Raw genomic sequence first — 15,426 nt, 5'->3', positions numbered from 1 at the left:
TGATTGGCTGCTAAAGGTTACTGCAGAAGCCCTCACCTTGTACCCAGCTATAAACAAATATCTTCTGAAGGCAATGTCTTAAATGCACATGGAAAGCTTCGCTGCACATGGAGGACTTGATCCAGAATAAGGATGCAGATCGGGGAAACCAGAATAAAATCAGGCATCCTTACCTGCATCTTATCTGTTCAGAGTGATCGGGTCAAAATACTAAAGCAAGAGCCAGCATGGCAACTAGCATTTTTAGAAGACCTCAGAAATTGAAGCTTTAAAGGAAACCTGTCAGGATGGAAAATCTGCCAAGTTTGTGGTTATGCCCGTAGTGGGTTGAGTTGGGTTGAAGTGCAGAACTCGGGAACAATCATGTTTTAGACGCACAGAGAAACGGAGATGAATGTGAGAGTTGGAAAAGTGCGGGGCCATCTCCACAGCCAAATATTTGTTGAGCGTCTTTATTTAATCTGTATTAGTAGTGAGATCCTATTCCGACATGCTTAAACATCTCACCGTTACAAAAAAAAACAAAGAGTGATCTGTTGGCCATCGATAACAGGGACGCAATATTAATAACTCGTTCCTGTTGAATTGCTGACGTCAGAACGGAGGGAATTCCTGGCTCTCCTACAAGGCTCTTCCTGGGGTGGAAAGGTGGTTCCTTTTATTTGCCAAAATTGTTTGACAGAGTTCCTATCCCTCCATTGTGTCAGGAGGTGGCCAGGCTTCCACCAAATGTGGAAAGAAGAGACGCCATACAGCGCTCTCCATTCCAAACATCTGCAGATATTGCGACAATGCCGCTTCCTGTTATTCGCCCAGAACAATGACAACAAGTAATGGGGCGTCTTTGAGGGATCATTTGCACCTGAGATGCTTTTGACACGACGGGAATGAGAACCATTCCGCGGCCGTGCGCCCGCGGTTTATTTCAGGTCATTACGGCTTTTATAAGGGTGGGAAAGCCACGGTTGGCATGCAAGGTGGAAAAAAAAGCCTCATTTACACAATGGTCGCGGGTTCATAAATCAAGACACTCAAGGTTTTCCGCAATGGTTGTCAATTTCGAGTGAAATTTGCCGACAGTGGGGTTGATTTACTAAAGGCAATAGACGGTGCACTCTGCAAAGGCAGTTGCTCCAAAGCTTAGTAAATGAGGTAAAGCTTCCCTTTACAAAGAATACCCAATCACATGCAAGGAAGAAAAAACAAAAAAAAACAATATTTTTGCTTGAACATCATTGGATGATGGAAGTCAGCAGAGCTTCTGCTCATTACTAAGCTCTGGAGCAACTGCAGTCTCTTTGCCTTAACCACTTCCTGTCCGGACACTTTTACCTCCTTCCTGCCCAGGCCAATTTTCAGCTTTCAGTGCTATCACAATTTGAGCGGTCATGCAATTGAGCAGTCATGCAACACTGTACCCATATGATTTTTTTTTAGCATTTTTTTGAGACAGATAAAGCTTTATTTTGGTGGTATTTATTCACCGCTGGGATTTTTATTTTTTTTTTGCTATATAAATGAAATGTCCAAAATTTTTGAAAAAAAGTGTTTTTCTTATAAAATTTTGCAAATAAATAATATTTTATCATAAATCTTGGCCAAGATATATTCAGTCATCTTTTTAGTAAAAAAAAAAAAATTCGTTTATAACCAAAAATTATAATGTAAAAAAATTTTTTTTTACATTTTTATATTATTTATGTTTTGTTTTTTTGTTTTTTTCCCACATACTGTCACCCTAGCAGTACAGTGTCACCATGGTGACAGTGTACTACTTGTAGGTGGTGATGAAGATTTTTTTTTACACGGATTGCTTTTACACCCATAAAGGCTGTAAAAGCAATCATTTCGCCTTCTCTCTGGCTGAATTCTTGCAGCCATTGAGAAATACTGTGAGAGCTGTGATTGGTCACAGCTTGTCACTTGGTACAAGGCTGTTGTGAATAGCCTTGTACCATGTGACCTCTGTGATCATTCACAGATTTCACACGTAGTAAGCAATGATGTCAGAAGTGACATCTTGCTTACTACTCTGCATGTGATCACTGATTGGCCAATCACATCACATAATCTGGACCTCGCACAGAGGTCCCATACGACGATCGGTGTTTCACCGGAGGACACAGCGAGCACTGGAACGCGGTGCTGTGCGCTCCCAGGGAGCGTGCACAGTCCAAAACGGCGGGCACTGTTAATGAACGGCAACCCTCCACTGGACTGCCACCGTCCAGCTGTTTATATACATGGGCCGGACGGCAAGTGGTTAAGAAAACTAATGGTGCTTCATACATATTAGTGCGTGAGAATTGTTGCATCTTCACAATACACGGTAGATAATACTATGGGGGGTATTTACTAAAACTGGGGCGTGCAAAATCTGGAGCAACTCTGCACAGAAACGAATCCGCTTCCAGGTTTTATCGTCATAGCTGCACCAGATTCTGAGTGTTCCAGTATAGTAAATCCCCCCCTATGTGGGGGTGCTCGGCTAAGAGGAAAGTGTATCTAATATATAATTTATAACTAGATATATAATAGATAATTAGATACAGAATTTGCATGAAGTTTATTAGGTGGGATAGGGTTACCCTGTATAAGTACATCAATTTATTTTACTAACTAAAGCACCAGCTGCACATCTATGGTGTAGACCGGCGTCCTGATAGTGACAATGGACCATAGCTAGGTAATGTGTTAAGGCAAGGCAACCTTTTGTCTCCACTGAGGCACAGGTGACAACACAATTACAATTGGGAGACAGTTGTCACCCCATAACAAGAGGTACCTGGACAAGAATCACTGGCAGGTATTTTTTAACTGTAAAACTACTGAAAATCACATTAACCCCTTTAGAATGGTGGAGCCGGCTTTTTAATGTGGGCCCTGATGACGACAGCCACTAGAAGGGGCTCGCAATCATACAGCACTGTCATTGGCTGTACGAGTGATGACGTCATCAGGAGCCATCCTACAGGATCCCGATGTCAGTAGATGACCATGAGCTATCAGTGACCGTATGGTGTAAATTCTGACTGAGCATAACCCAGATTAACACATGCAGCATGTGGGCATTAAGGCGACATGCTGCTGAATATAAGTGTTATGCAGGCCATAGACGGTTCGTTTATCAACCGATTTTTCGTCCAAAAGAATAATCGGCCGATTTTCGCACTGTTAGTGGGGCAATGGCATCGGCTGGTTTTCGTGGTTCGCTTATCGGTCATGCTGGAAAATTCGTGAAAAACGGCCGATTTTCGCAATCATTGGTGGCAACATCGGTTTACAGAACGAACGATGTTTAGTTTTTAGGACGAAAAATCGGCCGATAAACAAACCGTCTATGGCCTGCAATAGGCTACCATAATGGGGCTAACATGTTCACACTTATACAAGATTTTACTGAATAGGTTTAAATCTATTTTAAAGGTCATCACAACAGACATATGTGCATCCTTTGTAACTGGAGTAAACAATGGGTTAATTCTCTGCATGTGGAAAGGTTTCTTTACAGTAAGAGCTAAGAGAACGAGGAGGAATATTCTTTCACGGGAGCTGATACAAGTTGTAAATTGCTGTAAAGGTTGGCTAGATCCGTATCTAAAATATATTGCAAACGAAGTTAAAGAATTTAATAATAACATTGTAGAATGCTAGTCCAGGGAGTTATCTGATTGGCTCTGGCGTTTCAGAAGGGAAAACCATGACATAGCTGCTCCCAATATGACATCTATGTGGAGCCGTGTACCCACTCACACGGATGTCATATTGGGAGCAGCAGCTGTGCCGTGCAGTCACTGCTTACCTGTTGAAAGGAATGGGACTTCCTGCACAGAACACCCGTGTACCCCCATGTGTTCTGGGCATCCCCGTGTACCCCCATGTGTTCTGGGCATCCCCGTGTACCCCCATGTGTTCTGGGCATCCCCGTGTACCCCCATGTGTTCTGGGCATCCCCGTGTACCCCCATGTGTTCTGGGCATCCCCGTGTACCCCCATGTGTTCTGGGCATCCCCGTGTACCCCCATGTGTTCTGGGCATCCCCGTGTACCCCCATGTGTTCTGGGCATCCCCGTGTACCCCCATGTGTTCTGGGCATCCCCGTGTACCCCCATGTGTTCTGGGCATCCCGTGTACCCCCATGTGTCTGGGCATCCCCGTGTACCCCCATGTGTTCTGGGCATCCCCGTGTACCCCCATGTGTTCTGTGCATCCCCGTGTACCCCCATGTGTTCTGTGCATCCCCGTGTACTCCCATGTGTACTCCCATGTGTTCTGTGCATCCCCGTGTACTCCCATGTGTACTCCCATGTGTTCTGTGCATCCCCGTGTACCCCCATGTGTTCTGTGCATCCCCGTGTACCCCCATGTGTTCTGTGCATCCCCGTGTACCCCCATGTGTTCTGTGCATCCCCGTGTACCCCCATGTGTTCTGTGCATCCCTGTGTACTCCCATGTGTTCTGTGCATCCCTGTGTACTCCCATGTGTTCTGTGCATCCCTGTGTACTCCCATGTGTTCTGTGCATCCCTGTGTACTCCCATGTGTTCTGTGCATCCCTGTGTACCCCCATGTGTTCTGTGCATCCCTGTGTACCCCCATGTGTTCTGTGCATCCCCGTGTACCCCCATGTGTTCTGTGCATCCCTGTGTACTCCCATGTGTTCTGTGCATCCCTGTGTACCCCCATGTGTTCTGTGCATCCCCGTGTACTCCCATGTGTTCTGTGCATCCCTGTGTACCCCCATGTGTTCTGTGCATCCCTGTGTACCCCCATGTGTTCTGTGCATTCCTGTGTACTCCCATGTGTTCTGTGCATCCCCGTGTACTCCCATGTGGGTAAACAAGACCCTTGCATGGCGTACGCATATGCCCCATATGAACAAGGCCTAAGGCCGACCACAGACTATTGAAATTCGGCCTGGTTCAGCAGGAACTGGTCGAAATTCAATTTATCTATGGGCAGGCTAGTTGTACTGAAGTTGACCTCTCGATCAATTTCAGTACAACCAGCCTGTTACGTTTTTTTTCTCCACTGCCATTGCCTATAACCACCAGCGGTGATCACTGTGTTCTGGGGGTGAGGAAAGCCCCCTGCCGACAACACAATAGACCTGTGGGAGGAATTCCATCATCAACACTGACTGGGTTCATGGGGGAATTGAGCAATTTTCTTTTCTTCAACCCATGGTTGAAGGATAGAAAACTGCATAATGTATGGCTAGGCTAACAGTGTATGGCCAACTTTAGTCCTTCTATATCAGACTCCTGTACCCAAAGGACAGCAGCTGCAAGTCCCATACTGGCAGAACACTATCCTGTTATCACCCTCATTTCTTCCCATCCCCCTATCACCAACAACTGCCTTGTGTATGACCCCTATTTATCCAGAGTGATACTTCTAGCAGGACTAGCTTCTGGGAAAGCTGGAGTTAGAATTCACGCTTTCATTTATATCGGCCACAGATGACAACCAAATTAAACAGCGTCAGGGAGTCGATCCCTCAGGACATCAAAAGCAACATAAAAAAGCCCTTTAATCCCCTTTAATTGTGACGCTAATATGTTGTCCCCATGACATCCGCACACAGAGCCAAACACTGTTATGTCAACAAATGGGAAAGGACTGCAGAGGACTTACTGCTTATATCCTGGAAGAAATAGGAGCCCACCACTGAGAAGGTCAGCACGGATATTGGCAGCGCACAATCCGACAGCATCTCCCGCACTCTGGAGTGAAGGTAGGGACTGCAATTTACAAGGACCAGGTTAATTGTCTACAAGATACATAATCATTGTCATCATTGTCATAAAACAAACAACAAAAACTGTTATAAACTGTTGATTTTAACGCCCCCCCTTCTCATCAGCACATACTCACCTTGCCTTTGCTCCACTCCCATTTTATTCAGTTTTGGGAGCAGAGAAAGGAAAGTCCTGTGCCAGATGTGAATCACTTCAATCAGAGCTTACACAGGGCTCTCTCCCCGCCCCCAGGGGACAGCATTGGGCCAATCAACAAGCGCTAGAACTGTTGTGTGAAGATGGTTGGTTGCTTGCTTCCCCGCCCATATAGACTGTGCTTTTTTATAAATTATTTATTTATTTCAGGTACTTATATAGCGCCATCAATTTACACAGCGCTTTATATATCTATATATATCTATATCTATATATAGTACATTCACATCAGTCCCTAACCCTCAAGGGGCGTACAATCTAAGGTCCCTAACTCACATTCATACATACACATACTAGGGACAATTTAGACAGGAGCCAATTCACCTACCAGCATGTCTTTTGGAGTGTGGGAGGAAACCGGAGTACCCACGCAGGCACAGGGAGAACATGAAAACTCCAGGCAGGTGTTGCCGTGGTTGGGATTCGAACCCACGACCCTAGTACTGCCAGGAGGAAGTGCTAACCATTTAGCCGCTGTGCTTCCATTTACTTGCAGAGAAAGCTGTCCAGCAAAGATGACATTAAACAAGGGATGGGATGAACCATGTAACACTGAAGGGGTGCTCACTACTTTTATTCATATGTTTTAGGGCCCATTCACACCCGTTGTGCTAGAACACAGAGCTGCCATCAGGCACGATGAGGCACCGATCTTAACTTATTTAAATCTATGCTGCTACACAATTTCATTGCAGAATGAACAGTGTTGTCACCCTTTTAAAGGAAGTGGCAAAATGACAGATTTATTGGCAGGATCAGTAGACAATACGAGGTGACTCAGACAAGCTTAGCACAGGGTTGCTCCAAGCTACAAACTACATAACTGACCTGATACCCAAATACTACCCTACCCGTGCCCTCCGCTCCTCACAGGACCTCCTACTCTCCAGCTCCCTGGTCTCCTCCTCCCACGCCCGATTGCAGGACTTCTCCAGGACTTCCCCATCCTCTGGAACTCCCTACCCCAATCCATCAGACTATCACCTACCCTCCTCACCTTCAGGCGCACCCTGAAAACCCTCCTCTTCAGGGAAGCCTACCCCAACCTCACCTAACACCCGACCTCACCTAACAACTAACCTCCACTCCACCCACCACTCCATCCCCCACAGCCATCTCCTCCTGTACCACCTTCCCCTCCCTCCTAGATTGTAAGCTCGAAAGAGCAGGGCCCTCGATCCCCTCGTGTATTGTACTGTCACTGTCTCGTCTCATGTTCTGTCCCCCTTGCTACTGTACAGCGCTGAGCATACCCTTTGGCGCTATATAAATACTGTATAATAATAATAATTATTTTAGGCTTTTATATAAAACCAACAACTTACTCTTACAATTCACACCAGTCCATACCCTTAAAGTGATACTAACAGCATCATCCTATTTTTTAATTAACCACTTCCTGTCCGGACACTTTTACCCCCTTCCTGCCCAGGCCAATTTTCAGCTTTCAGCGCTATCACACTTTGAATGACAATTGCGCGGTCATGCAACACTGTACCCATATGAATTTTTTATCATTTGTTTCACGCAAATAGAGCTTTCTTTTGTTGGTATCTAATTACCACTGAGTTTTTTTATTTTTTGCTAAATAAAGCAGAAAACACCTGAAACTTTTGAAGAAAACACTTTTCGTTGTTTCTGTTATAAAATTTTGCAAATAAATAAAATTTCTTCATTAATTTAGGTCAAAATGTATTCTGCTACGTTTCTTTGGTGAAAATAATAGTAATTGAATTTGTATTTTTTTTGCAAATGTTTCTTTTTTTTTTTATTACATTTTGTTACTATTTTATTTTTCAGCACACTGTGACCAAACCAATACAATGTTACCATAGTAACACTGAACTACGTTGGGCAAGTGATCAGGATTTTTTTTTTTTCCCCTAACACATTATGATTGCTAATACAATGTATTTCATTGATATTTGCAGTCATTGTTACTGAAACGGATTCATTCAGTCTTTTGTTGTGATTAGCTGGGATTGGGCAAAGCTGATCACATGATACAGATGGGCTGTGATTGGCCCTGTGTATCATGTGACTGCCTTGACCATTGACAGCCAAAAACATAATTGTATACAATGGATGGCATGACAGGAAGCCATCCATTGTATACAATTGACATGTGCTGTGATTGGTCACAGAGGTCACATGACACTGGCAACGGGCCGGTATAGTGATCCCGTGGACACAGCAGGTGACAGATTGTGCCGCCGCGTGGCCCCATGGCTGTGTGAGCGGGTCGTTTTGACAGGACGTCATATGACGCCAGTCACAATGGCGAGTGTCCCGCCCGGCCGTCAATCTGCTAGAGGCCAGGCGGGAAGGTGTTAAAAACATTCTATACTTGCCTGCTTTGTGCAACCATATTGCACAGGAAGAATGCTTTCCTCCACTTCTGGCAGTCCCTGCTGGTTCCCTCCTTTGGGTGCCTCCCGTCAAAAGCAGGTTCTGGGGCTGAGCTTTGTGCATCTAAAGACACACACAGTGCCATAAAGCCACACCCCTTCTCCCTCCTCACAGTTTTACTGACAGCAGCAGGAGCCTATGGCTTCACTGACCTCAGTTTCTCCTGTGAAAGCAGGAAAGAAGTACTGGAGCATGAGACCGCCCTGGAGGGGTGACATGGAGCCAGGTAAGTGCTTATTGAAAGAACGGGGTAGGACAGGTAGTGGGGTGTTTTTTTTTTAATTTTACCTTAAAGTGGTTGTAAACTCTTACATATACTCAGTGAACTGACTGGACTCAGGTGATACACATAGACGAAACAAATCCTCCTACATAAATTGTACCTGTTTATCTGCAGAATGAGGCAGCAGACAGAAATGGCACTTAGTGCTCTGGATTGAGACAAGTACACACTACATAGGGATATACTTTGTTCACATCCCATGTCTGAGGTTTACAACCACTTAAAAAAAGAAAAAAAAAATTATATTATATATATATATATATATATATATATATATATATACACATATACACACACACACATATATATACACACGGACTGTAGAACCATTTTGTTTGTTTTTTTTACCAAGAAGGCAAAATCTTTTACTGAATAAAAAAAAAAAAGAAAGCAGAATTTATCATTACAAATAATTTCGTTGTATAAAGATTATGCAAAAATGGTAAAAAAAAACCAAAAAAAAAAAAACCATTAAACAAAACCCAAAGAAAATCAACATGGTGACTATATAAATTAGATACCAATCATGATATGGAGGTAAAGACCTGTACAGAGTATATATTGGTTTACTGCAGGGGCGGGACAGCTAGTCATCACATCCCAACGTGGAAAGAGCAAAACTAATGCAAAAAAGGTATAAGTGGAAATGCTTATGGAACGTAGAACCATTTTAAGGAGCTTACAGACGAAGGTCTTTATTTACATGCTCATATATGAATGATATGCAAACTCCATGCATTTCTCCATGCATGTCCTGTCTGGAATTTGAAGGATGATCCCTGTGCTAACCACTACCTGTTATTAATCTCCTCCCGCCCGGCAAAAACACTCACCTTTCCGGGTGGACGCCATATGGCATCCTCCCGGGCATGCGCAGTTTGCAGCGGTGCGATCTGTCACCGGCCGTTTACCTTGGACACGGCCGATGACAGATCTGAGTACCGGCCCCGTTGCTGGTACCATGTGACCTGCTGTGACCAATCACAGCAGGTCACATGACAGTTGTATACAATGGATGGCTTCATTCATGCCATCCATTGTATACTAGTGTGTCTAGCTGTGAATGGTCACAGCAATCACATGCACAGGCTGGGCCAATCACAGCCCAGCTGTGTCATGTGATTAGCCGTGGCCAAATCACAGCTAAGCACACACACAAAAAAAAACAAAAAAAAAAAACTGAATGAATCGATGTCATTGAGGTAAATGCTTGCTTATAGCAAAGTAATTCTTTGCTCTAAGCAAATTATGTAAAAAAAAATACTGATCACTTCCCCAAAGTAGTACAATGTTACTATGGTAACATTGTACTACTTTGGTCATAGTGAAATATGAAAAAAAGAAAAAAAAGTAATAAAAAATTAAAAATAAAAAATAAATTATATATTTTTTTATACTGTCACCAGTCAGTGTCCCTGATCACCGCCATGCCAGTTATATGATGACGCTGTACTCCACTGGTGACAATATGTAAACAAAAATAGTGAAAATAATTTTTTTAATTTTTTCATGTTTCGAAAAATTATGACAAAAAAAAATGACAAAAAAAAAAAAAAAAAAAACTTCAAAAATTTGCCATGCCTCTTATGAAGTACGTCGGACTGTCTACTCTGCAAAAAGGGGTCATTTGGGGGATATCTGTACTGTTCTGACATTCTTGGACCTCAAGAAATTAGATTGGCTGTCAGTACTTCAGGATTGATCAATATTCAGATCTATCCCATAGTTTGTGAACTCTATAACTTTCCTACAAACTAAATAATACATCCTAATTTGGGTTATTTTCACCAAAGACATGTAGCAGAATACTTCTCGGCCTAAACTTATGAAGAACAATTATTTATTTGCAAACATTTATAACAGAAACAAAGAAAAACTTTTTTTTCCCCACAATTTTCGGTCTTTTTTTGTTAATTTAGCAAAAAATAATAACCCCGGCGGTGATTAAATACCACCAAAAGAAAGCTCTAGTTGTGTGAAGAAAATGATAAAATTTTAGTTTGGGTACAATGTTGTATGACCGCGCAATTGTCATTCAAAGTGTGAGAGCTCTGAAACCTGAAAACTGGCCTGGGCAGGAAGGGGGTAAAAGTGCCCGGTATTGAAACGGTTAAAATTAAGGACAGGTTCACCTTCAGGAACATGTTACATCCATATTCAGGGTGTAACAAGCTCCTAATTGCCCACCTGTCATCACCAGATCCCCCCCTGTGACAGTGGGCAGGATGTTTTCTCCACTGCAGCCGCTGTCACATTTAAAATCGACATGGCCAGGCTGGGTTCCACCCACACAGCCGCATCAGTGCTTCTCAGGGATCTGTGAATGAATAAATGACAAGTCCCACCTGCCACTGCAGCTTGTAGGTTCATTGGACTGCGAGGTGATGCTGCTGATGAGTGTCCTCATAGTCCATTCATACTCCCTACAGCTCTGAAACGGACAGCTGTACAGAGGTATGGGCACAGAGCTGTAGGGAGTGTCTGCAGGAGCCTGACATTGCACCTGTGATCTGCTGAATGCAGATGCAATGCTCTGCAGACACTTTTTTTCTTGAACAATTATGCGCATTTATTATTTTTTGTAAGCCTAGGCTCTCACTGTGAACCGCATGTGAATCATAAAGGAATCGCACCTCATTCTTGCGTAAAACACATGCGATTCTGCGTGGTGCGATTTGAGTCCATTCATCTTGATGGCTCAAAATACACTGCATTCATATCAAAAAGGTGGGGGCAACTTTTTTTTTTTTTTTAACCACTTGCCGTCCACCTGCTGTTTATAAACGGCAGGGCGGTGGCAGTCCAGGGGCGGGTTGCCGTTCATAAACAGCACCTGCCTTTTCTAGCTGTGCGCGCTGCCTGGTAGCGCGCAGCACCGTGATCCGGTGCCCGCTGTGTCCTCCGGACACAGTGAAACACCAATCATCGGACGGGACCTCTGTACGAGGTCCCGATCATGTGATCACTGATTGGCCAATCAGCGATCACATGAAGAGTAGTATGCAAGATGTCACTTCTGACATCATTGCTTACTAAGTGTGAAATCTGTGAATGATCACAACAGTGATCACAACAGCCTTGTACCATGTGACAAGCTGTGACCAATCACAGCTCACTCAGTACTTCTCAATGACTGCAAGAATGCAGACAGAGAGAAAGAGAAATGATTGCTTTTACATCCTATATGGGTGTAAAAGCAATCCGTGTAAAAAAAAAAAAAAAAAAAAATCTTCATCACCCCCCACAAGTAGTACAGTGTCACCATGGTGACACTACTGCTAGGGTGACAGTATGTAAAAAAAAATAAAATAAAAAATATAAAAAAATAAAATAAAAAAGTAAAAAAAAAATGTTTAAAAATTATAATATTTTTGGTTCTAAACTAATTTGGATTTTTTTTTTTACTAAAAAAATAACGGAATAAATTTTGGCCAAGATTTATGATGAAATATTATTTATTTGCAAAATTTTATAAAAAAAACTTTTCAAAATTTTTGGACTTTTTCATTTACATAGCAAAAAAAATTTAAATCCCAGCGGTGAATAAATACCACCAAAATAAAGCTTTATCTGTCTCAAAAAAATGGTAAAAAATTCATTTGGGTACAGTATTGCATGACCGCGCAATTGTCATTCAAAGTGTGATAGCGCTGAAAGCTGAAAATTGCCCCGGACAGGAAGGGGGTGAAAGTGTCCGGACAGGAAGTGGTTAATTCGCATTGGAACCAGATCACTTGGATGTTTATACCGGTTCAATCAAATGCAGTGCGTTTGCAACCTGCTTTTGGGGTGTGGTTAACTTTCCATTGACACCTGCAGCAGATCACAGAATGCAGTGCCATTGTTATGCAGTGCAGGAAACACACAGGAATCTCTGTATTTCTTGCAGGGCACCAGGGTGAACTGGGGCTAAAGGTGAACGCATCCCTTCAAAGAGCCCTTTCAAACGATTTTTCATTTTCTGTTTTTCATTTTCTCTTTTGTGACTCAACAAAGTCTCTCTTTGAACACAGTGAATGCTGGACAGATCATCTCCCATTAAAACGCACAATGATTTACAAGTGTGTTTTCATCTCACCTCTTCTTGAACTGGTAGAGGGTGTGACCCAGCCAGAGAGTCCCAAACATCAGCATGAGACTGAGGACGGCAGACTCCTTCCCATGCTGAGCGTCGTCGTGATCCAGGCTCTGATTGTGCAGGATGGAGCTATTAAAGGTGGAGTTATAGAAAATATCAGGCGTCAGGCTCGTGTTCAGTACGCTGTCATGGGAAGCTTTATATTCATGGAGATAGGAATCGGGGGCTTCCAGATAATACTTTTTGAAAACTGCAAGACAAAAATAAGAAATAGATACGTTACGTAACGTTCCTGAAATGAACAAATTAAACATTTATTGGTTGCAGGATTTTAAAATGAAGGCAATGTTATGCCTAGGTAATAAGGATGTATATATGGGAGGAAAATAGTAAATGATCATAGTTCTATTCCTCATGTGACTCCACAGAAAAATGAGAGGGGACTGAAAACAAAACACGGAAAATAAAGTGATATTATGCTTTGAGCGTGCTCGCTCTGCATCCACAGAACCTACCCAAAATGGCACCAATGGCTACAGTGAAGGAAATAAGTATTTGATCCGCTGCTGATTTTGAATGTTTGCCCACTCACAAAGACATGATCAGTCTAAAAATCGAATGGTAGGTGTATTGTAACACAGAGAGATTCAACCGGATTAAGGTCTGGAGACTGGCTAGGCCACTCCAGCACCTTGATGTGCTTCTTCTTGAGCCACTCCTTTGTTTCCTTGGCCGTGTGTTTTGGGTCATTGTCATGCTGGAACACCCATCCAGGATCCATTTTCAATGCCCTGACTGAGGGAAGAAGGTTCTCACCAAAGATTTGACGGTACATTACCCCGTCCATCGTCCCTTTGATGCGGTGCAGTTGTCCTGTCCCCTTAACAGAAAAACACCCCCAAAACCGAATGTTTCCACCACCATGTCTGACAGTTGGGATGGTGTTCTTGGGGTCATAGGCAGCATTCCTCCTCCTCCAAACACGGCGAGTTGAGTTGATGCCAAAGAGCTCGATTTTGGTCTCATCTGACCACAACACTTTCAACCAGTCCTCCTCTGCATCATTCAGATGTTCAGTGGCAAACTTCAGACGGGCCTGGACATGTGCTTTTTGAGCAGAGGGACCTTGCAGGCACTGCAGGATTTCAGTCCTTGTCGGTGTAGTGTGTTACCAATTGGTTTCTTGGTGACTGTGGGGTCCCAGCTGCCTGAAGGTCATTGACAAGATCCTCACATGTAGTTCTGGGATGATTCCTCACTGTTCTCATGATCATTGACACTCCACGAGGTGAGATCTTGCATGGTGCGCCGGACCTAGGGAGACTGATGGTTGTTTTGGGTTTCTTCCATTGGCGAATGATTGCACTAACTGTTGTCACCTTCTCACCAAGCTGCTTGGCGATAGTTTGGTAGCCCAGTCCAGCCTTGTGTAGGTCTACAATCTTGTCCCAAACATCCTTGGACATCTTTGGTCTTTGCAATGGTGGAGAGTTTGGAATCTGATTGATTGCTCCTGTGGACAGGTGTCTTTTATACAGGTAAAAAAAAATGAGATTAGCAGCACTCCCTTTAAGAGACTGCTTCTAATCTCAGCTGGTTACCTGTATGAAAGACACCTGGTAGCCAGAAATCCTGCTGAATGATAGGGGATCAAATACTTATTTCCCTCAGGAACATTCAAATAAGTGTCCCGGGTCTCTGCCTCCTCATTGACAGACAGCATACAGGAGCCAGTGGATCCCACTGCTGTCAATCACAGCCAGTCAGCCAATTAAAAGAGGAGGCAGGGCCAAGCCGCGGCTCCGTGTGTGAATGGACACACTGAGCAGAGGGTGCCAACAGAGCCTGCAGGGGACCAGAGAAGAGGAGGATCCTGGCTTCTCTGTGCAAAACCACTCTACAGAGCAGGTAAGTATAGACATGTTTGTTATTTTACAGAAAAAAAAATTGAACCTTTAGAATCTCTTTAATTGAACAAGTTGATTGGCTACCATGTACAGCTGCACCAGAGTCTGAGTGAACGAGTTTTAGTAAATCTCCATTTGCTGTTTGTAGTGAATGGGTCCTGAAGGTTCAGGCACACTTGCTGGATGATCTTCCAACAGACTGGAAAATCTTCCTCTGCAGTAAATGCTATTGCTAGGTGGCTCCTCTTACCCCACCACCTGAGAGATTGGAAATGTCTGAATTAGCGCAGTTAATTATCAGGAGCGTTGCTTGGCGTTATCGGCATAGGGCAGTGTCATATTAGCAAACCTGTCACTGGGCAACAGTCAGCTGTAATGACGATAGTGTAAATTTGTTGTTTATTAAAAATCTTACAAACAACATAATAAAAAAACATACAGAACAAAATAAATATATATATTTTATTATTATTATTTATGTTGTTCTGTATATATGTTTTTTATTATGTTGTTTGTATATATATATATATATATATATATACACACACATATATATATATATACATATATATATATATACATATACACATACATATATGTATACACACACACACACACACACACACACACACAGGTGAAACTCGAAAAATTTGAATATCGTGCAAGAGTTCATTTATTTTAGTAATGCAACTTAAAAGGTGAAACTAATATATGAGATAGACTCATTACATGCAAAGCAAAATAGTTCAAGCCGTGATTTGTCATAATTGTGATGATTATGGCTTACAGCTCA

General features: G+C 43.0%; 1 protein-coding gene across 1 annotated transcript in view; it reads right to left on the bottom strand.

Moving 5' to 3' along the window:
- SLC4A11 (solute carrier family 4 member 11) overlaps positions 1-15,426 on the bottom strand; it is a 154,554-nt gene that overhangs the window by 31,620 nt on the left and 107,508 nt on the right. The window contains exons 13-14 of the mRNA XM_089654704.1: positions 12,727-12,976; positions 5,637-5,743 (exon numbers count right to left, since the gene is read on the bottom strand). Of these exons, the coding sequence (XP_089510830.1) occupies positions 5,637-5,743; positions 12,727-12,976 (357 nt within the window). The remainder of the gene's footprint in view (positions 1-5,636; positions 5,744-12,726; positions 12,977-15,426) is intronic.

This window comes from Staurois parvus, unplaced genomic scaffold, assembly GCF_062004578.1.
Source record: "Staurois parvus isolate SC_StPar_1 unplaced genomic scaffold, SC_StPar_1.0 ptg000791l, whole genome shotgun sequence".
NCBI lineage: Eukaryota > Metazoa > Chordata > Amphibia > Anura > Ranidae > Staurois > Staurois parvus.
The sequence above is the reverse complement of the archived record's forward strand: the minus strand, read 5'-3'. Positions and strand labels throughout refer to the sequence as shown.